The 24,668-nt window shown below is 37.7% G+C and overlaps 1 protein-coding gene across 1 annotated transcript in view; it reads left to right on the forward strand.

Moving 5' to 3' along the window:
- The window catches only part of Rabgap1l (RAB GTPase activating protein 1 like), a 262,467-nt gene that overhangs the window by 74,462 nt on the left and 163,337 nt on the right, over positions 1-24,668 (forward strand). The window contains exon 5 of the mRNA XM_050135142.1: positions 8,855-8,896. Coding sequence (XP_049991099.1) covers positions 8,855-8,896 — 42 coding nt within the window. The remainder of the gene's footprint in view (positions 1-8,854; positions 8,897-24,668) is intronic.

A 24,668-nucleotide genomic window follows, 5' to 3' on the forward strand; every position in this document is an offset into this window, starting at 1 on the left:
CTTCTGTTATTTTCACCTTGATTCCATATATCTTAATAATTTCAGTCGACTTTATTTTAGGATCTTTTAATTTTGATGTTGAACCTCAAGAACTTTCATAAGTGATTTTTGAAAACATTTCAAATATTAAGAAATATAAGTAGACTTTAAGTTAAAGAATTTTAAGATTTGCTTGTTAAAAAAATAATTCTCTTGGTTGCATATCAAAACGTCTGAAAATTTAAGGTCTCACCTTGATCAACTAAATTAGACTCTACAGTGTTACTCAGACTTTTTAGGTAGTTCTGACAAGCAGGTGGCTTGCTATTTCTTGTTAGTGTGCAGTTCTCATCCTGGATTCATGATAGTACTGCCTGGGAAGTTCTTAAAAATGCAAGTTGCTGCATGCTGCTTCTGAGAAGTGTTGTTGTTATTTGGCTGTTCTTTGGTGGAGCTTCTGCCTCTGTGTGCTATAAAAGTTCTCCAAGTGGTTTTTATTAAGTAGCCATGGCTAAGAGACACTGGTCTAATGCACAGAGAACTGAGCTGGAACCAGAAAACTGGACAGTCCACTCCTGATTTCTGTGAACTCAGGTAAACCATCTGGCGTATATGAGTCTTCTTTGTAAAATAGAGCTGTGAGCGATAGCTTCTAAGCCTGACAGATAAAAGGTTAGTATAATTTATTTTTTAAATATCACTGTATGTGAGAATGCAGTCATGCATGTGGAAGTAGGATAGCAGTATTCGAGAGTCTGGGGTCCTCGCTTGTTTATGCTGTGCAGCACACTCCAGGCCAGCTAGCCTACAGCTTCCAGGAGATTCTTCTTCTCCACCTCCTATCTCTCTTGCTGAAAGAATACCAGAATTGCAAATGCATGCCACTGCATCCTTATTTTTACATTGGCTCCTCCGCTAGCACTGCAAGTGCTAAGCCACCTCATGAGCCCAGTTGTTACAGCCAAAGGAAGCAATATTCTTACAGTGCTTTACAATCAAGTGCTGAAAAACGGTAGCAGTAAAGTCTTACAATGGGAAGAACGATCTCCTCAGGTCTCTTATACTTTGGGGAGGAAGATTTTAAATCTCTGAAGTACAAGTGACTTGGCTTCCTCGATTGAGCTCAAAGTATGTCCCAATTCTTAGAGTTTTCACTACATTTTTTTTTTTTAGACCAGGCTGCTAGTGGCAATAGGTGGTTGGAAATCAACAGGGGGTAGATGAAAAACTGTAGTTGCTCTAAGATGGCTATTTGAAAAGAAAAGAAAAAGAATGTGGCTAGGAGTGTAGCTCAATAGTAGAGCTGTTGCTTAGCATATGGGAAGTCCTGGATTCTGGAGAGAAGCAGGGAGGATGGCAAATCATGTAAGTAGAGTCACTTTTCTCAGATTTACTCATTGCCTTACACTCATTCAGTTAACACTGAACATCTTTATCCCAGTGTCCTGGCAACTGGAATGTACAACTAAACCAGGTTCCATAACTTAGAGCACTCTGGTAGGTGAGTGCGTAGTTAAGCAATGAGATCCTGTGTGCAACAGGGGAAAGGTGCTAGTCCACACATCTTTCTTCTTATTCACTACTCATGGAAAGGGGAAAGTAAGACTCACCCGTTGTTTGTACATTTTACATTGTATTAGTCATCAGTATAACCTAGAGAAGATTTAGCCATGAGGGTTTTTCTGAGGGTCTGTGAAATCTGTTACATGAACCAGTTTTCGTGCTCCAATCCTGACCTCTAGTGGCTGCCCATGAAAATTCTCCAGAACCAAATCACTTCTTTTTGCTGATTACCTATCAAATTCCAATTTAGCTATCCTAAAAGATTGGACCTTTAAAAAATAAAAAGAGAGGCAGAAAAAATAGTTTTAAGAGAGGCAGAGTAAAACAATGGACTTTTTGCCTAACATGCTGCAGTATTCTTGCTGAAGGTCTTATATTTAAAAGCAGCCAGTACCTCTTTACTTTTGCTTGCTAATTGTCTATCACTTTCTCCATTCGTTGAGGATGCGAAGGGTATTACTATACAAACTATAGAAGAGAGAAATTTCAAAGAAAGCTAAACTGGATTCTCTTCTGATTATTTGTTGCTTGTTGCGTGGTACAAGCTGCACCAGAACTGACTGGATTGAAAGCCACAGTTTTGTGATGGGGCATTGCTGTCATGTGGCCTCCTGCTGGTGTGTGCAGAGAGCACATTGTTACTTCTGTGATATTTGTGCAAAAACATAACCTAAATTTAATTTTAATGGAAATCAAATTGAGGAACATCGTACAGACCAGTATTCTTCAGAAGTGCCAGGACCATGGACATGAGGGTGAAATCTATCCTAGATGAAAGACTAGGTAGATCAGACTTCAAATTCCTAAGTAAGGTTCAGAGTTTTATCCTGGATCAGAAAAAAAGACATTTGTGGGACATTTGACAAAGATTTCCTCCTTATTTCTTGGTTTGGTTCATTGTATATGATTTGATTATGTAACATACTGTCATTTGGTGAAACTCAGTAAAAGGAATGTAGAGATTCTTGGAACTTTATTTACTCAGATTATACACTCCTACATCATCAATGAATGTTTAAAAAATTAAAAATACTTATTAATTTTGCTCATGGTCTCATGAGTTACCTATTTGAGAAGGGCTCAGATGTATGACCATGTTTTGATTCATGTGATATTAACTAGACCAGTCCAATTGACTTCCAAGATCTCTTCTCTCATGTAATCCCTGGTCTTTACCAGTGACATTGTTTGGTCCACTATACCCTCTTATTGTTCATCTTCTTAGAACAATGGGAATGAAGGTCTAAGTGCTCTTGTGCTTCTTATATGATAATTTAATTCCAAGAGCAACCAGTCTAGGAGATGGACAGTCTAGGAGTTGCTCCCTAAAACCCTCCCACCATAGTCTTATCATCAGAGTGTTAACATACTTTCTCAGATTTAGAGGAGAGTTCAGATGCCCTACCGCTCAATGGAAGAAGTGTCAAAAGTTGTAGCCTTCATTAAGCCACCGCGGATACCTAACTAAAGTTTTACTAAATAAGCACCTGAGGTAAAATTAAAATACCAAGGGCCTCTGTCATTCTGACACTCCTAAGCTCTGTTCATGGCTTTAAGAGTGTGCTGTCTCTGAGATTCAGTTTAATGGTCTCAAAACTGATAACAATAATAAATATGCCATAGATTTGTTGAGGAAATATCATCAAGAAAAAAAGCCATAAAGTGCTGAAGATGGTAAATAAATACATGACCTAATAATAATTGCTAGCGTTTATCAGATACCAAATAACCCCTCACTTGATAGGCTTTTTGCATGCTGTTGCTGTTTCCTTTGGTCAGAACACCTTCCTCGGGTGATGTATCCTCTTTTAGATTTAACAGATAACCAACACCCATTCCTCTTACTGCCTGTGGTATCCTTGTATTTTGGCTCCTACAAATCTGTTGACTTTGCACTCCCTTGTTAACTTTCCATTCCTATATGCTGCTTACATACGTTAATTCTGACTAATGACTGAGGTGCTGATGCATATGTAGTCCTTTCTTGACATTATCTGTTCAGCGTTTATCCTCAGTGCTGTTAGCATAATTTTTGACAGTGTCTCTCCCAAGCTGCCAGGCTTCTCTGAACACATGGCTGCCTGCTCATCACAGCCATATATTCAGAGTCTTTCTTGCAGTGAGTGTTCGACTGCCGGCCTTTATTTATGCATGATTGTGCTGCTCAGTCATTAACCTAATCAGAAACACCGTGATCTGTACTTCATAGCAATTACTCACTTTGGGGCAATTAGTTATAGGTGTTCTTGAAGGCAAAGCTATTGTCAGACTGTGACTGAATTATGAAACAGCAGTGTCCAGATCAGTTGAGGAGCACCTCTTCTTGTACACAAGGCTGATGTCAGTCTACTGTCACCAGGGGAAAATGGTGACCCTTTCTTTCTGCAGCAGTCTGGTTTTTAGTGTCTCATAACCTGAGAGCAGTCAACCACTTTTTGTTTGTGGATGTTTTCAAGGTAGAAACAAATAATAGAATCTTGTTTAGATAGAATGCACCTATTTCTGCTTTATGCTCTGTAATTTTACTTGTATTTAAATGGGAGGAATTACTTTAATTCTCTGAATTTAGAGGCTATATTAAATAATACTGAAACAAGGCACAGGTTCATCTGAACTTTAGACTATTGTAACGCATATCCAAGAAAATCAGTTTGCAAGGAGAAAGGGGTTATTTTGACTCAAAGTTTATAAGTTTCACCGTGTGATTAAATGACCCCATTTCTTTGGAGTTATGCTGAGTTCATGACTTCATGAAAAGAGTTCAGAACAAAACCTCTTCCTTCATAGTCAGAAAGTATAAAATCAGGGAGAAGCCAAAGTTCCACAATCCTGTTTAAAAGCATTCTCCCAGGGACCTAAAGACACCTACTTAGCCCCATCTTTAAAGACTTTGTCACACACATGTGTACACACACACACACAAACACAAAGCAATGCCACCCCGGGAAGCAAGCCTTTATCACATAGGGCATGGGTCTTTTGATATGGAAGCTGTAATATTCACATGTTAGTTTCTTCTCTAACTTAGTGGTTTAGAGAATGACTTTTATAATTATGATGCTTAAGTTAACATACTTACTCTGTTTTTTGAATTGTGAAGCCCTAGAAATTTCAGTGATTTCTATAAAATCTATTTTTTTTAATTTTTAAGTAAGGCTTCATTATATAGCCTATGGTGACTTGGACCTTATCATCCTTCTGATTCTCCTAGTTTCTGGTAAATACACTACCACTCCTAGCTCATTCTGTAAATCATAATTTATTTTTGTGAAAGTTTAGGATTGCTGTGTAAGGAATAAGAGTATGCTTTTATGTAATTAACTCAGATATTGGCACATTTAAATACTAATCTGACTATTCTGAAACTCACTGTATAGACCATGCTGGCCTTGAACTCATAGATATCTCTATGACTCCCAAGTTCTGGGATAAAAGTTGTTTATCATTATGCTTGGCTTATATATTGTTTATTATTATGCTCTTTTTATGGTTTATTATTATTATTATTAAAAATTTCCACCTCCTCCCATTTCCCTTCCACTCCCCCACTCTCCCTCTCCCTCCTTCTCCAGTCCAAAGAGCAATCAGGGTTTCCTGCCCTGTGGGAAGTCCAAGGTCCTTCCCCCTCCATCTAGGTCTAGGAAGGTGAGCATCCAAACAGACTAGGCTCTCACAAAGCCAGTACATGCAGTAGGATCAAAACCCAGTGCCATTACTTAAATATAGTAGTTAGACTTACTATTGAAATTAACAGGTAGTCATAGCAACATATTTATTTGATTTTACTCTTTTAAAAAAAGATTTATTTATTATATATAGTGTTCTGCCTGCATGTGTGCCTGCAGACCAGAAGAGGGCACCAGATCTCATTACAGATGCTTGTGAGTCATGATGTGATTGTTGAGAATTGAACTCAAGACCTGGAAGAGCAGCCAGTGCTCCTAACTTTTGAGCCATCTCTTCAGCCCCTTGATTTTACTCTTAATAATCCTCTGTTCTTGTTTATTGAATAGCACTTAAACAGTGGACATTTGCTTCCTATCTACTGCTTCCAGTGAATGAAGCATTCTTAACAGGCATGCTTTTTTTTTTGGGTCAGGGGACTGGATTACATGTTGTATCTAAGGATCTAAGGCACAGTACAATTACTTACCTTATAAAGTCAGGTTAAATGAAAGCAGGCTGAGCAGCAGGAGGGAAACAGATTGAGCACAAAGTTTTAATTGCTGCAAGGCATAATATTAACTTTGTTGTAAGGTTGGGCAAAAGTTGAGTTCCTGAAGGTGAGAGGTATTTCCAGAAAGTTATTGCCATACCCACTAATAAATTACTAGACATAACTTCTGCCTTAACAGTGGAAACATTTTGGGAATGCCCCCTCCCTTGTTTGTTTTTTAGAGCTATTTTGCCTATTTAGAAATTTAAGCTGTTTTTTTTTTTATATTTCTCTGTTAATGTTTTTCATAGCTTTGTTGCTTCAACATTTAGTTTTAATAAAATTCAAGAAAAGAGGTTTTTACCATAATATGAAGGTGGTTCTGTGAATCAGCCTAGTTGAATATGAAGGGGAAAGAGTCAGCTATATGAATTAGGATGGCTAGTGTAAATCACTAAATAAACATGTACCGTTTGTATGCCTGCATTGTTCTGTGAAAGGTCATTGGATTATACGCCACAAAACTTGGGCTGGAAGTGATCTAACTCTGCTACTAAACATGCATATAAGCTTGAGCTAGTCAACCTGAGAATTATAGCCTACATTATTATGAGAATCAGTGAGATTTTCATTTTGTGTAAAAACAGGGAAGTATGGCCAGTGTTTGAAGTGATGCTGTGACTGACAGCCATGATGGTTGAATATGCAGTGGAGTTTTCAATAAAGCCATGAAACAATTTTGGAAGGAAAAGAGGAGTGTGGGCTGCTGTAAGAAAAAGTGTTCAAGTGTTATGCATTTGAGGGAACTAGAGAAATGGAAGAGACACTTAAATTTTAAGTGTGGACTGGGCATGCTGGATTTAGTCTAATGGCAAACCCTCAATTGGAAAGCTCTCAATTATGAGAGTTCATTGTGTCTCACTGCTATGACGGGGTACATAGTGTTAAGACTGGTTTTTGTTTGTTTGTTTAATTCTGGTGTACAAACTTTGGCAGATAAGTCAGTAGCTACTTGAGTTGGTAAAAATATAAGTTTAGATTGTGAAAACAATTGTAATTTTAGCCCAGATTTAAAAAAAAATCTAAGATAGCCTTCTTACCTTTTCCTCCGGCTGGTAAGTTAGAATCACAGTCAGTCTGGAATCATCTCTAACAATGGTAATGTCAATGTTTTCTCCTCTCATCCCGGTTGCACTTTCCTTCTCATTTTGGAATTAATCAAATAAGCCAAAACCAAAATATTAGGTTCATAACTTTTAGTTTAGTCTGCCAAATAGTTTGTGCTTATCATTCATTTTTTTTCTGTTATTCTTTTGTAATTTTGTTACCTGGCTATAGAAGGTTGCCTAGTACTCCATTACAGAGACACTAAATATCTAGTCCTACTCATTACAGGACACTAGTGTGTGGTCCTAGTCACTACAGGACACTAGGTGTGTGGTCCTAGTCACTACAGGACACTAGGTGTGTGGTCCTAGTCACTACAGGACACTAGGTGTGTGGTCCTAATCACTACAGGACACTAGGTGTGTGGTCCTAATTATTATGGAAGACTAGGTATTTAGTCCTAAGCACAATTCTGGTTTGGAGAGAGAAATCAGAAATCCTTTGTAGAACACACTTCTCATGGTACAGTTCACATCTAGAAGGCAGATAGATTCTTTGAAGTGAGAACATTAGCAAAGCCTTAGCTTATGAGAGATGTTAACTGAAAGATTTTTCTTCTCACATAGGAAAACTTGCATGAAAAGAAACTAGAACATTCTTTGGAGACATTGTTTCTGATTCTGTTATTTTGAGCACATAAGATTCTATATCTCTTGGATTTAATTGCTCAATAATTCTTCAGTCACTGGGCCGAGCCCAGAGTTCAGTTTAAGCTCCAGTATGGCTTTCACAGAAATAGCTTATCTCTAATGAAAATTTACATGATTTTCATGAAAATGGGGAAAGGTTCCTCAGAGACACTACAGGTTATCACCTTCATCTATACAAATAATACACACACACACACACACACACACACACACGTGAGCACTAAGCATGCAAACACTAAGCAGACAATAGGAGTCCCATGTGATGAAGTCAGGTTTTTTTGTGTGATCTTCCCACTCAGCAGGAGTTTCTCTCTTGTTTTTTTCTGCTCCTGACAGGATATCTACATAACTCAGAAGAAGTACAGAGTAGAATTAGAGAATTCAGTCAATAATTTTAAAAATCGCCATCTTTTTTCCATCTTTAACAAGGAACTTGGATATAGGATATAAGCCTTACATATAGGGAAATAAGCCACAAGTGGATAGAATAAACAGGCCTTATACATGGAGAAATAATCCAAAAATGGATAGAAGAAAATAAGTCTTTATAAAAAAAACTACTTTTATGTATTAAATAGAACATTGAATTTTCATAAGTATTTTTAAAAAGCAAAATACCTTTTGAGAAGTTTTGATTAGTATTTGTACTGGCACCATTCCTACAGAATACCCAATAGAAGCACGTTAAGGGAAGAAGGACTTACTTTAGCTCACCAATGGCAGGGATGGAGTCATCGTGGCAGAGATGGCATAACCACATCTGGGGCAGCAGGAGCATGAGACTGCTTGCTCACCTTAAGCCGATGAAGAAACAGTTCTCTGGCTTGAAATGGAGCTGACCTATGATTCTTAAAAAAGATTTATTTATTCGTTTTTATTATGTATACAGTGTTCTGCCTACATGTACATCTGCACACCAGAAGAGGGCATCAGGTCTCATTACAGATGGTTCGAGCCACCATGTCGTTGCTGGGAATTGAACTCAGGACCTCTGGAAGAACAGACAGTGCTCTTAACCGCTGGGCCATCCCTTCAGCCCCTGACCTATAATTTTTGTGTTCTTTCCTACACCTACAGACGAGGCCTTGCGTACAGCAGGTCCTGTTATCTATGAAAACAACACTACCAGATAGGCATGTAGCTAATATTTCACATCCAGCCATAATACTATTATAAGTAAAAATGAGAGAATTTTGGAGTTTTGTTAATAATGTATGAAGTATTGGGAAAATACCCAGTAAAATAGTGGTAGGTAGGAAATGTGATCCTGTTGACGTTCACATTTATTTATTTATTTATTTATTTATTTATTTATTTATTTATTTATTTTCTGTTTCAGGGTTTGAACATAATCTTTCATGTAGCCTTGGCTCTCCTAAAGGTATGTCTATTTTCATCGTAAGTTATCAAAATATGTTACCTCTTTTGCTTGGTACTGGAATCATTCAACTTACAGCCTGTGACTCACTTTAGACTTTATTATTTATGTGTTTGCATATATGTATGTGTTTGGTGTGTGTGTTTGTGCATCTCTCTCTCTCTTCTGTGTGTGTGTGTGTGTGTGTGTATGATATGACATGCGTGTAGAGGTCAGAGGACATTCCTCAAGAATCAATTCTCTCCTGCTGGCATAGAAGATGACTCTCTTAGAAAGTCTGATCCTCTCCCTGTCATCCCTTTAAGTTATCATTTATTTGGTATTTGTTTTTCCTAAAATCCATTTAATCTTGCTAACACTCCAAAAACATAAAAGATGTTTTCATTCATAAGAGCTGTATAATAGGAGACAAAGCTGAAACCTATTTCATGTCAAAATGAAACCATCTTTTTTTTTTCTAAAAATATTTCCTATAACATCCCTGTAGGTACCTAAACATATAATTGAATTATTTAAAAGCTTCTATAATATACTAAAAAAGAAACTACTACATTTCAATATGTTGTTCTTTTCCAGATAGTTGGAAATATATGACACTTTAGAATTCAATTATAATTACATTGCTGAATTTTATATTAATATATCAATATGGTTCTAACCATATAGTAACAATAGGACATTTGTGACAGAGTTGTTTTTTTTTTAAAAAAAAAAAGTAGCCCAAAGAAAACATTCTGCTATTGAAGACGAAAATTACCTTTCTTTCCCCAATAAGTTTGTGGTGAAACCACAGATATTGGACCTGGACAGAATCAGTTCTGTTTTCAGCCTTTTAGACCTTGCTAAATTAAGTGCTTAGAACTTCAGTTTTGAGATAATAATAAAATTAATTTATGGCATTACAGTTAAATAAGATGGTATATTAAACTTCTTAGTGTCTAGATATTTACTGCCCAATTGCTGTCAACTGTGGTTATTAGGTCCCGCCCTCAGGGCCTGTGACTGTGGAGCAGGTGCTCTTAATCTTGGAGTCAGCCCTCCAGCCCCCAACTTAAACTGTTTTCATGGCATAGATATATTTACTTACTCCTTTCATAGTGGATCTTAACTTTGATTTTTTTCCTGATATTAAAATAAATCAACTTTATCACATGCCCTCTCAACAATAAATAAAGCTTAATAATGACTAGGCAGGAAAAGTATTATGTGGTTGAAACTAAAAATACCATTAAATCATAAGTAAGTACAAGGAAGTCCAACAAGGTTCTATATTTTGCTATAATTTCTAATTTTCTTTTTCACTATTAGGCATTTTATGATTTCCAGAAATCTTTTCCTATATATTGGTAGCTCATTTCCTAATGTTTAGTCTGTTTTTATGTAACGCAGTGCTATCCCTCTAGATAGAAGACCTGTAGTGTGCACCAACTTAATACTGTAGCTATTGACTAATTGCTTTCTTGAGTGATACACTGAGTAAAATATTTGTATTATTTTAATTTTTTTAGCATTTTAAACCTATATGTATCCTTGTCAGAGGACATTTTTTTAGCCTCTGAGTAGAAAGGCATCTTTTACCTTCTCTAGTGATGCTTGAACATCCTTCAGACATCATACTGCAGAATTAAAGCAGTTAGAAAAGTTAAAGGAGAAACCACTGGTAAAGTAGGGATCTATGCTTGTAACTATCCTGAAACTGACTCCACACCGAGGTGGAAGATGTGGGACTACATTGAAGTGAATGCCATCAATCTGATTGCCCTACCTGGTAGAATAAACATTCAAAGATAAACAATACTGACTGACTTCTCATTTTTTCATATGTCAGAAAAAAAGAATATGCATCTGTTTATATAAAAGTTACAACCTGGATAATTTTATAGAAGTTCTGAGATGGACTGATTTTTGAGTAGACCCTGTGTCTGTATTAGAAATGATTTCTTGTGCATCTTCTGAGCAGACTATTAGCAGAAGCACAGCCCAGGTCATAACTGAAGAGGCTGCCCAAGGTTGCCTAAAATGTTATATCTCAGTAATGATGAAGCTTGAGTTAGTTATTTTCTTTTTTACTTACTACTAGTACATATTAATTGAGCTCAATCATAGAATTCTCTTTAGTATTTTCATACTTGTGCATAATATACTTTGATAAGGTTACCCAGTTACGCTTGCCTGCTGTTCCCTTCCTCTACTCTAATAGTCCCCTTTCTTTCCTGTCCTTTTTTTTTTAACAACTACATTCATCATGTGGAAGAAAATATGCAATATTTTTGTCTTCCTGGGTCTGGCACGTTTTGCTTAGTACAGTGACCTTCTGTTTCATTTATTTTCTGGAAAATGACATCAATCCATTCTTTATAGCCAACAAGTCCATCATGGGTGTTTACTACATTTTCTTTATTGTCTGTTGGTGAGTACCCAGACTGATTGTTTATTTTGCTTATTGTGACTAGTGTTGCCATAAACAAAGTTGTGCAAGTGTCTGTAATATGCTGACTTGGATTTCTTCAGGTATATACCCCTTAAGAATGGTACAGCTGGAAGTTCTATTTTTAGTTTGTTAAAATTTTTATATAGATGTTCAGAATGACTGCATTAGTTGATATACCTAACCAACGGTATATTAAGGGTTCGTTTTCCCCTTGACCTCACCAGTGTTTTTGTTTTGTTTTATTTTGTTTCTGTTTGTGTATGCTTGTATTAGATAGGTCTCACATATGCATACAATAGTTAAGATTATGTTGACACTGGAGCCAGACTATTTACCTTCAAGTTTCATCTCCAGAAACGCATCCAGTGATGCATTCAGTTTGTCCCCAAGAGTCTGCAAACTCTTTACTTTCAAACGCTGTTTGAAAGTCCAATTAAAGTCTCCTTAGACTGCAGCAACCTAAACTCTCAGCTCCTTAAAAAGAAAAAGTCACAACAAAAGTTACATGCTTCCAAGATACAGTGAAATAGGCACATGCAAACATTTATATTCCAAAGGTGGGAATTGGAAAATAGTAAGAAATCATCCCAAAGTAAGACGAAACCCAAACAAAGCCTTCATTAAAGCTTAAGTCTCTGTGCCAGTTATTTACTCTGGTGGCCTGTAAGCACTGTGAGCATGGGCAGCACCACGCCTGCAGCTGGACCGATGGGGCCCACAGGTAGGCTCTCCAGGCTGGCTCTGCTCTCTACCTACAACTTTCCTCAGCAAGTTCTGCTCACTGCTGCTCACTCTGCCGTCCTGGAGTCTCTGCTGCTGCTTCACACGCCATCCTCACAGGTACTACCTACAGGGATCCTCTCCCTGCTGCACTGCCTGTACTCCCAAGCTCTCCTGACATCTCAGTGAAAGCCTCCATGACCCCCACAGGTTTTACATTCTTCATGACTGCAGAATTAGGATTACTTGGATGTTGCCAGGGTCTTCTGTCTGCATAAGCTATTCCTGGGCCCACTTAAACCATGACTAGCTTCAGCTAGGTATGGGAAGTGAGTCTTCAGGATCTTCGGTTGTACAGGGCACCCCAGATCTTATTTATCTCAAGTATTGAAATCAAATTTTCATTTCTACATCCATGAGCCCTAGACAGATGGGATAGTCTTGCAGAATACTAGGATTTTGTTGAGGCAGCCACCTTCTTGTCCAGGCATATAGCACTTGGCTTTTTTATGTTATAACAACTTCATATTCCTTGGTCCACATTTTATACATGTTCTGTTTTGGACTTAACTGCAAATTAAAAAGACAAAAGGTCTGCTCTTTTCCTTTCCCTCCTAATTAGCACTTTAAATCTGGTTAAATTAGCAGTCTGAATGTTTTACTTCCTTGAATGTCCCTCAAGGACACTATACACTGCTTTGGTGATAAATAACTTTTTGTGATAATTATTTGAGAGAAATGTTATTTTTAAAAGCAGAATTTAGGCAGACATGACAGCTCTGTAGCTGATTGCCATCAAGTCTGATGACCTGGGTTCGATCACTAGGAACTTTGGTAGGAGAGAACCAGCTCCGGCAAGTTGTTCTGTGATTTCTACAAGCGTGCTGTATCATATATACCAGTTGCGGGTGTGTGTGCACACACACTCAGTAATAAAAAAAAAAAGCTTTTTGAAGAGGAACAATTTATTTTGGTCTCAAGTTTAGATTCAAGTTCCTCCAAGGTTTATTGGATAGTTTGATTTGAGATTGTGGTGATATAAAGCTTCCTCCTGGTGGTCTAAACACATGGCAAAGGCTCCTCACCCAAGAATGGTCAGAAAGCAGAGAGAGATGAGGAGGGTTCAGCAGGAGATAGTGCCACAACAAATTTCCTTTTCCAAGTAGGCCTACTGCTGAGTGTTTCCACCTCCCTCTGAGACAGGATAGAAAGGAAAACTTTGGTGACAAGAGAATGGAACAGGGCTTCTCATCCAGAGCCCAGTTGAAGCCTCCAGCCATCAAAAGCAATAAGGATCCAGCACAGTGATCAACCGCTTAAGGCCTGTCTCCATTCCCAGCTACAAACTTGCCATAACTCCTTCAAGGCATCTCCCAAGCAACCCTAAAATCTCACTATCAAAAGAGAATAAAGAAGATTTCTTAGCAGCCTTTTGAGATGTAACTTGGCAGTCACTAAAATGGTATATATGGCTAATTCTAAACCAATTAATTGTGACTTTCTTGTAGAGCCTGTACCCACATTTGTGTATCTTTTACTTTGTGAAATTCTCTCCAAGAAACCCACGCCCATGCGAATCAGCATATTTTTCTTTCTTTCTTTCCCTGAGAGCCTCTTTTCCTCTTAACCCTCATGCCTAAGACTCTAATATAAAGTCTCCAACTCTGCTTAGTTTTAAAGTGACTAATCCTGCAATTCTCAATGTTCATACTATAAATTCTAGTTTGGCTTGAGTTCAGGTCTCCAAAAGCTTAGGGAGACTCTAAGCTGGAGTGACAGGGTAGGCCTATGTTTCTGCAACTTCACTGCTGATAGTCCCAATAGTGCCATCAAGTTACATATAAATCTGTCAGTGGGTTGATTCATTAACTAGGTCAGAGTCATCATGTTCCAATCTCTTCTCAATGATTAGATGTACCACATGGAAACAAAGGCTTCTACATGAAACTTTTATGGAGGATACTTCATATGCAGACCACGCTAACCTTTATTGTCTACCTCCCACAAAGTATCAGGCAATGGACAAAATGAAGCTAAGTGTGACCTCTGTCTGATTTGGAAGAAAATTTCCATTTCTATTTGATAAAACTAAAGGTTTTACTGCCCACATTTCTATCAGTTTTCTGATCTTCCAAGCCGTGACTTGAGTCACTTTCTAAGCTCTGCTTACATCATTCTAGACTCTCTCTAGGTCACTTCTCCAAAGTTTTCCAGATTTCTCCTGCAAACTAGTTCCAATGGCTTCTCTCATTGTCTATCATATAGTAATGACAATGCCCCTACTTCTTTGAAACGATTTTCTACCAGCCAGCCTCCAGGCACTATAATAAATGCTTGAGATGACCACACCTTATTAAGAGAAAGAATTTATTTTTGTTCATGATGTCAAATGTTCTAGTCCAGGACTGATTGGCCATGTTGCTTTTGAGTCTATGGTGAGGCATCATATCCAAACTGCTCCCCTCAGAGCCAGGGAGGAAAAGGAGAGTAAAGGGAGCAGGACTCACAGTCTACTTCAACAGCAAATCCTTGGTGTCCTGAGTACTCTAGTGGATACTATAACCTTCCAGTAGTGCTCTCGTAGGACCAAACCTTTAGCATATGCTCTTTTGGAGGATGTTCTGGGCACAAACAATAGAAATAAGGCACAATTCATTTGCTGTTAGTGTCTTCATTTGACCAAAGGAGAAGTGAAGAAAATGGGCTTAATAGAGAACCAAGAGTTCCATAATTAGGAGCTGTTTATGAGAGGTGTAGGAATATACACCCAGTTATTTAGCACTAGGCTGATGATTTGAGTATTCCTTTGACCTTCCAAAAGATGAGCCCCAATTTGCTCTCTGCTGCTCTCGGGAAGAAGGACTGCCATGCTCCAGGGGCTCTGCCTGTGCTGTGTAGGATCTTGCTTGAATATGTGCTAAGGGAGGACAACATGATCAATCTGGACAGTGAGTTTTGTCTCCTTGGCATTTGACACAGCACTTTTGAGTTCACAGTTCTTGTTTCTGTGCTAAAAGATGGTTGAATAAGAAAAACTGAAGATTGAATTGTGATTTCTTCAAGTTAGAGGTGAAAAGGCCAGGGGTTGGAGCGGAAATTGATGACCATTCCCTCAGGTTGGCAGTGGTTCTTTGCTGAAGGATGCTGCTCTCCTGCAGGTGGCAGTAAGGCTCCACTCATAAATGTGCAAATGATTTTAGCATTGAGTTCTGTGGCCTTGGTCTTTCCTCTGTTGTGTCTCTCCCAAAATCATACCAACAACTGCCTTTATTTGATCTGTTTTCTATTTTAGTCTAATGTATTCTCTTGTCTTATGAGAGATTAATGTGAAAACAAACCAATAAATACATATATAGGACTTCTACTTACTGTAGAATGCTCTCAGATAATTTTGTTGCAGAAATAATGCATTTTATGAAATAGGGATCTATATTGGGGGAAAGTCCATTATCACAGTGCATTGCACGTATCAAATCTTATTTTAAGTCTATTGAGGCAATGCTTCATTGTTTATCTTTCATAAGGCAGTCTAAAGTGCCAGGAATCAGGGCTAGTTTAGTAAGCATGTCTTTGTCCCAAGAAGCCAGTAATTAATTTGATCTCATTGTACCCTCAGAAATATGAGACCATTTGGCAGAGACAGAATAAAACCCCCCTGCCCCATTTTCGTGAGCAAAGTACATTCTCAGCATAAATTTACTCAAGCTTTCAGCCCCCTTACTTAAAAATCTTTCTTCTCTTTTATCCTCCACTGCTTTGCTTCCTTCTGCCTGTTAGCATGGATATGTTCAACACTCCATTCCTTGACCAGCTTCCCAGCCATGTTCTTAATCTCATCTTCCTGCCTCACTTTTGAGAAGCCATTACAGTAGTTTTCCTATTTTGTTCAGGTCCTGGATTATGTGTGCCTAATGAGGAGAAATAGAGGTAATATTTGTTGTTCTAAAGTTGTCATGGTTGTAATGGAAGAGGTTAATGAGTATATGATTACAATCATCCTGTCTTTTAAGGAACTTTGAGGCTAGGCATAATGGCATACTCCTTTAACTCTAAAATTCAAGAGGCAAAGGCAGGCAGTGTTTCACTCTGGTCTAATCTATATAGTGAATTACAGGTAGTGTTGAGTTAGAGCTAGAGTTGGGTTAGGAATACATATCAAGACTCTGCCTCCAAAAAGTAAAAGTAGGGGAAGATTTGACAGCCTAAACATGGGGTACAAGCTTTATTCTGGGAAAACCAGGAAAGATTTTTAAAAGATCATAACTAAACTGATAACAGAATATTTTAGGCAGGGCTAGCAGCATGCAAATGTTCACAAAAGGAGAAATTGAAATGGGAAGTAAATATTCAGCATCTCTAACCATCAGGGAAATTAAATTAAAACTAGAGATGGCTCAGCAGTTAGAGCACTCGCTGCTCTTCCAGAAGATCTAGGTTCAACTCACAGTACTCATATGGTGGTTCATAGCCATCCTTAGCTCCAGTTCCAGGGTATCCAACTCCCTCCTTTGATTTCCATGATCATTAGGCATGTATTTACTGCACATACATGCATGCAAACATTCATAAAATAAAATAAATATTAAATATTTTTAAAAAAACAAGTAATAACAATTGCTTGGAGGATATGGGGAAAGAGTAACCTATATCCTCTGTTGTAGCCATAATTAAAATTTGTATAAAGTCTACTCAAAAAAAAAACTAAAGATATAGCTACTATATGACCCAGCCTTCTTACTCCTGGACATATACCTAAAGGACTGTACATCCTACATAAGTGCACATCCTTGTTTATCATTTCTGTCTTCACAGTAGCAAAGAAGTGAAATCAGGTTAGATGTCCATCAACAAAATGGATTATGAAAATGTGATGCATAAATACAATGGGATTTTATTCAGTCTTAAAGGAAATTGATGTTATGAAAGTTTCAGAAAAATGAATGGAACTGGAAAACACTGTATTCACTCAGATGACCCAGACTCAGAAAAACAAGTACTATATGTTCTCTCCTTGTTTTGTTTTTATTTTTCAAGACAGGGTTTCTGTGAATAGCCAAGGCTGTCCTGGATCTCACTCTGTAGCCGGGGCTGGCCTTGAACTCATAGAGATCTGCCTACCTCTCCCAAGTACTAGAATTAAAGGTGTATACCACTACTGCTCAGCACATATGTTCGCTCTTATATGAAGATCCCAGCCTTTATCTGTAAGATATGTGTGTCCTGGAAATGTAAATATGAGTAGAGGCCAAGAATAGAAAGGGGCCCATTAATGTGGGAAAAGTAACAGTGAGGGCTTAAGGGAGAACATGAGGAAGACAGTAGGACAAATGGACGGGGCAGGGGGCAGGGACAGATAGTGTAGCAGGGAAGGTGGGGGTAGAGAGTGAAATATGAAAATCACATATGGAAATCTGCTACTTTTTAAGCTAATTTAAGTGAAATATATAAAAATAAGATAAGTTGTTAGTGAAACTGTCCAACTTGAGTCCTTTAGTATGAGGTTCTGAATGTCTTTATATTGCTGTTTGTCTATTTGTGCATTTTCATCTAAAACTAGATTTTTTTAAGGATCTATTTTTATTTTATGTATATGAGTGTTTTGGATACACATGTTTCTATGTACTGCATGTATGCAGTGCATGTAGAAGGCTGGAAATGGCATTGAATCCCCTGGAACAGGGGTTGCAAATGTCTTTAAGCCACCATTAGGATGCTGGGAATTGAACGCAGGCCTTCTGTAAGAGCAGCAAGTGCTCTTAACTGCTGAGCCATTGCTCTAGTCCCTGAAACTAGATTTTAACCAAACTAGTTAAACTTTTGAAATTTACTCCTTTATAAAATGAAGGGACAAGAAAATACAATTTGTAAGGCTCTTCTTTTATGCAGACAATATGTCAATCTGTGCTACACACATATATGTATGTTTATCTTTATGTGTATATATATATACCTCTGTGCATTTTAGATTTGAATACATATATGTATTTGTGTTTTGTATGTCTCATATAACTTAATCATTTAATGAATAGATGGCAAAAATTACAATTATGACATTTGTTAAGGTGCTTATATGTGTTTATATTACTTAAAAAGAAATTGGCACAGGGCCTGGAGAGAGTGCGTACTGCTCTAACAGAGGACTTGAATTTAGTTCCCATCATCCATATCAGGTAGTTTATAATCTCCTGTAACTCCAGCTCCAGGGGATTCTGATACCTTGATACCTGTGCTCACACACACACACACACACAATTAAAGTAAAATAGATCTTTTTGCATGACAGAATAATATAAAATTAGGAGAATATTCTACTTAGTGTATTTATTTATAAGTGAATACCAGAAGTTTCTAGTCTACCTAGGAATCTGTTTTAGAAGCATGTTTGAATGTTACTGGTGTGCTGTTATGATCCTAGTGCACACTACTGTACTATGCTCATCCTATCATATTTATACATACTTAAGTAATATGTTGAGGCTATGCAGAAAAACAGCTGACTTCTGTTATGTAATTATTTTATTGGTTTTACTATTGTGATATCAATGGATTCTCAAAGTCAATCATCAGATTATCAACACTTTAGTGAGCAATATTAGTTTATTTCCTACTAAAAAGCAATACTAGAAGTCCACAGAGATAAAGAGTCATGAAAATGTATTGATCACTGACAGCCTCCAACCAAAGCCCTAATTGTGTAATCCCAATGTAACTGTACAGCATCTACAGGTTACGGGGTGCACCTAAATGTCCTTTTAAGAAATTTATAAATAATAGCAAGGCACTTGTCTTTTACTAAGTACCTGAAATGTATCAGGTGTGGTGTTAAGCACTTGAAATTATTTTCATGATCTTTAATTTTTTCTCCTTATTATAATGAAATACATATAACATAAAATTCACTCTTTTAACCTTTTTATGTGTGCAGCTTATGTATTTGAGGAAGTTTCCATTATTGTACAATAATATCAATCGGGCTGGAGAGATGTCTCAGAGGTTAAGGGATGCTGACTATTCTTCTAGAGGTCCTGAGTTCAATTCCCAGCAACCACATGGTGGCTCACCACCTATAATGAAATCTGGTGCCCTCTTCTGGCATGCAGTCATACATGGAGGTAGAAAAGTGTATTGTATACATAATAAATAAAAAAGTCTTTACCAAAAATAAAACAATAATATCAATCATCTCCAGACTTCTTTATCATCCCCAGCAGAAACTGTGTATTTCTCATTGTCTTCCCAACTACCTATTTTCCCAACTACCCAACTATTCTATTTTCAGTTTTATGAATTTGACTATTCTAGGAACCTGAAATAAGTGTAATGACAGTTTTGTCTCCTTCACTTAGCATAATGTGTAGCCCTAAATTTTAGCAATCTTATTACTCTTATAATGTACTGACTCACTGCTTAGGACCTTTGGCTCAAGTGTCCATGTAGACAAGTGATGCACTAGAATCACAGTTAGTTCTCTCTCACTGTAGAGCCAGTGTTTGCCCCCTTAACTCTAGTGTGTATGCATGTATTAAACCTTACTAATACTCTGTAGAGAAGAAACTTCTTATATTCCACATGCTGTTCACACTAACTCTCAAGTTCCCTGCTTTTTCATCTTGTACATCAGGGGATTCTTAGATTGTAGTAAAATCAGGCTCTATTTCACAAGTATTGCTTTTGTAGGATGAGTTAAAAAGAAAGCTTTTTAGTGAAATTATTTAAAGACTGGGTGTTTAAGATAGTTGTTCCAATTTTTAAAAATGTTACTTGTTGAATAGGACAGAGGTTAAAAAAAACCAGAGCCATTATATGAACAAATGATTGAATTTAGACTGCTGAACTCACTGTCATAAATGATCATAAAATTAAAATATTCTCTGCTCTTGACAGGCTAGAATAATACTTGATTCCTAAGTTCTGCTAATTCAGTGTTCTTTCATCGTCTCTCAGATGTATGAAGTCATTCTAGAATGGCATGTAATGCTGTAGTCAAACTCCATTTTACTGCAACCAGTCACTGTGTGTGAGCTCATCATAGGGAGATATTATCAGAAGCCTTTTGTCAGAGGCTGTCATTGCTCAGTAAGTTCTTATGACACTTTTTATCTGTGCAAGTTGCTGGTATTGCTTTTCAACATGAAATAGACTAATTTTGTTCATTAAGGTGTTGACAATTTGATGACTCATTTTGAAAATCAATTGCTGTCATCACAATGGTATAAACCAGTCAGAGAAATTGTAACTGAAACAAATTTATTTGATACTCAGTTTGTGCATGTTGAAAAAGGCTTAAATATTCTCCTTTTACTAGAAATATAGCAACTAATACTCTGGCTTTCTGTGTCTCTCCTCTTGCTTTTCTTTGATGGTAAGAATTTAGTTTGAGGAAAGTTAAATTAATTTGAAGCAAAATCATTCATTTGTAGCATTTATAATATTGAGAGGTATATTTTTAATTTCTATTTTTAAAAATAAAGATATATATGAAAAGGGTGCTATAAAAAGGTAGTTTTAATAGATAGAATATTCCTCTCCCAGTACAGAGGATTTTCCTAAAAGGTAGGTATCCCAGCTCCCTGCCATCATTCAGACTCTAGCTGTGTGTGTGTGTGTGTGTGTGTGTGTGTCTATGTGTGTGGGTATGTGTGTGTGTCTGTGTGTGTGTGTAAATGTTTCCACAGGCCCCTAGGGTATTGTCTTCATGTGCAGGTCAAAGCTAGGACATTCCTACATCTACATCCCACTAAAAGGAAGAGGAGAGGAGCAGAGAGTAGTGGAGAATGGGAAGTTTCCTTTTATACAAGTGAATAAATCACTTTTTGTAGTAGGAGCTGCAGGCCTCTTCCCACAACCCAGCTCCCAGCCGCCTGGCTAGCTTATACCCCGAAATAACAACACACAAACTGTATTCATTTAAACACTGCCTGGCCCATTTCTATTAATATGTGTAGCACCGAGGTGCGCTTACCGGGAAGATTCTAGCCTGCGTCCATCCTGGGTTGGAGCTTCATCGCGTCTGCCAGAGAGAGGAGAGCTATCGAGTCTGAGCTCACTTCCTCTTTCTCCCAGCATTCTGTTCTGTTTACTCCATCCACCTATGTTCTAACCTATGAGGCCAAGCAGTTTCTTTATTAATTAACCAATGACCTTCCTCCATCAACTTTTATTTACATTCATTGAGCAAAAATTTTGTTGATGGCCACGCTGCTATGGAAGAACTAGGGAAATATAGTCTCTTCCTCAGTAGTCGTGTCTTGCTACAACTTAAATCTGTACAGCAGGAGGAACACATTTTCCTAGAGAATGATTGCAACCTGTCACTCTGCCGCACTAATCATTCAGTATTTGTGACCAGCTTCGTTCACACACAGATACTTCCTCCAATGGAGACACGCCAAGGCTCCATTTAATTACTTCAAAATCATAGGGTTTTGGTAACCTGTATGTCTGTGTTGTAAACAATGGCTGCTCTAAAGGGTTTAGAGTCCTAGGAACAAGGAGCCACAGAATTACACCAAAGTTTGAGCTAAGAACAACTGCCTGGGACTTGGAGCTATGCTTTTACCAACAATGACGACAGATTACTCATCAGACAACAATTACTCATCAGAGTGTCTTTACACATTTTCTGATAAAACTGAATATTTAACATGAGCAGGAAGTAGCAGACACCACAGACAAGGATGAGAGATAATAATTGAACACTGACGAAAAGTTCAAAATGTATTGTGTGAAGGTGCATGCCTTTAATCCCTGCACTTGGGAGGCAGAGGCAAGTGAATCTCTGTGAGTTTGAGGACAGACTGGTCAGCAGCAGCAGCAGCAGCAACAACAACAACAACAAAAATTTTACAAAAGTTAGATTCATTTCATGAAATTCACTAAAGGGCAATTTCAGCCTGTCTACTACAGATGAAAGCAAGACCTTCATTACTGCAGCTAGAGCTTTCACCATCCAGAACTATCTTACCAAGTGAATGATGCAGCTAAAAAACAACTGTAGACCCCAGCCCAGGCCTCGCCTTTCAGAGACTCTAGTGAGTAGATCATAATAAAGCTGGACATGATGGCACAAGCTTTTAATCTGTACTTGAAGACAGAGGCATATGGGTCTCTCTGAGTTTGAGGGCAGTTTCTCCACATAGTGAGTTCTAGGCCAACCAGAGATACCTACTTACATCCTGTTTCAAAAATGATGGATGGATAGATAGATAGATAGATAGATAGATAGATAGATAGATAGATAGGAGTAATAGAAAAGAAACAAAATGAAAACTACATAAAAAAGAAACAAAAATTAAAATATGTGGAGAATTGTCCTCAACTCAAATGCCAAGTGGCTTCAAAAGAAAAAATATGAGGACGAAAGTTAACAAAGTATGGCCAAGAGAAACCAAAGAGGAGGGACACCTCAGAGACTCATGTAAAGATGAGTGTTCTGTGCAGCAACCTGACCCCAGTAGTGGTAGTAGATGCTGTGCAGGATGAAAAACCTAGGTGACAAGAGGAAAGAAAAGCGATGAATTCTTTCTGGGGCCTGCTGACCACTTGGCTGTGAGAGCACTGAGAGCAAACTGTGGCTGGAAGTCAGAACAGATTGAGGCCAGGATGTTTGGCCACTGTGTTTTATTGTTGTTGATGATGTTGTTGTTATTGAGACAAGTTCTTATTTGCCCTAGGCTAACCTCCTACTTCAAATGTAGCTGAAGATGACCTTGAATTTCTGACTCATCACCAAGCCTGCTATAAGTGATACAGGGGATTTTCTTGGAACTTTGTACATGCTAGACACATACTCCACCATTTGAGCTATATTCTCAATCTGGACACATCTCTTAACATGTTTTTGGATTGTTAATCTTTCCTATTCATAGCATCTTTCCCAAATTACCTTCCTTGGAGAACTGATTTGAATATTAAAGATCATAGAACTCAGAAACAGCTAAATTCCTTTTTAAACTCTGCCTTGCTGCCTGGGAAGTCTGTATATTTTTTACTGATTGTGCTGGCTCACTTTAAAGGATCAGCAATGGAAAGCAAGCCACGAACCATTTCTTCTTAATCTTTAAATTGTAAGTGATTCTCTATTAATCATGAAATGGTGAACGGTAATATATTTCAGATATGACCCATTGTGTTCTCATTGACTACATGAGTTCTTCAGACATTCCTATTCTGTATTTTGGAAGTTGAGACTATGTATGGCATAGTATTTCTAAGTACAGTATTGTCATCTCAGTGATTTCAGCATAGAGAATTGAGTTTTGTCCTTAGGTTAACTAGTTTATCATTCAACTTCCAAAATAAAATTAGCATTTTCAATAAAGGAATTGCAAGTATAATTATAGTAATCTTGACTTGGTATTTTATTCTATATAGGCAACTACAAGTTAAAGAGAAGAAACCAGAGTTCTTTCTCAGCACACTTGTTCCTTAGACAATATTTTTTTTTCATTTCAGAGCAAAGACAATAAAGCTGTTTCTAGTCTTTGAAGAACTAAGAAAAAGCAATGCCCAGGGCCCGTTGAGTTCTGTAGGAGTTCCTGAGCTCTTATACTCCCTGTCATGCTGTCATGTGTGTGCACCTGCACCACTACACTTTCGTATAGACCACGAGCTGTGCAATGGCGACAGATGCTGAGGCCCCACTGCCTTTCCCACAGAATGCTCTGTAGATCCTAGCAAGAATGTGTGGCATAGTGGTAAAGCTAGAGGCCAGAGTGCAAAAGAGAAGAGAAGGGACTTCTCTATCCTTACTCTTTCAAGGTCATATGCCTAGTGACTGAAGGAGACCTTTCACTAGACTCCACTTCTCAAAGGTCTTACCAACAGTAGCAGCAGGGACACTGCTGATGCAGACTAAAACTCTTGAGCTTGTTTATTCCTCTTGCTGTCTTAGTCTGTTTTGTGTAGTTGCTTTCAGTTCTTTCTAAACTAATTGACAGTAACATGTATTATCCAAAGCTCACAGAACACTTTCAATGGCAACATTATGCTAACTTTATTGTTAAGTTTAGAAACATTTCTGTTTTGTACCAAACTTACAGTGACTTGGCTATTTCCATGTCTGAAATGGTCTTTTCATTTTTCAGTAGCTAGTCCTTATGATGGTTATAGGTTAATAAAATAGCCTTTTGGGGAGTGAACTATTTGGTATCAGTTTTTACATTCTCACGGAATCACTGCACTTAACTGGGTTAAATCAACTAAGTTATTTAGTGTGTGTAAACATGGATACCAGGGAGAAATAAACAACATTCAAGAAGGATACATTTCAAAATGCTTTAAAGTTTTCTGTTTCTTTATATTACTATGACTTTTTAAACTCAGTTTATTTGTGAAATTAAAACAAAGTAATTGTCTTACTATAAGAACATTTAGTATTGTAGGGGGAAGAAACTATAACTGAAGCATACTTGGCATCTGCTACACAGAAGTAACTCAGTCATTCCCAAGTAAACCCACAGTTTACTGTGTCATTTCCCTGTGGAGTATCTGAGGAAGAGAAAGATGAATACTAATTTTTTTAATATAATATTTTATTGAAAAAAAAAGATTTCCGCCTCCTCCCCGCCTCCCATTTCCCTCCCCGTCTCCCTTTTCCCCCCTCCTCCCTCTCCTCTCCCCCTC

The sequence above is a fragment of the Alexandromys fortis genome, unplaced genomic scaffold (assembly GCF_014885135.2).
Source record: "Alexandromys fortis isolate MF-2015 unplaced genomic scaffold, M_Fortis_MF-2015_v1.1 scaffold_21, whole genome shotgun sequence".
NCBI classification, from domain to species: Eukaryota; Metazoa; Chordata; class Mammalia; order Rodentia; family Cricetidae; genus Alexandromys; species Alexandromys fortis.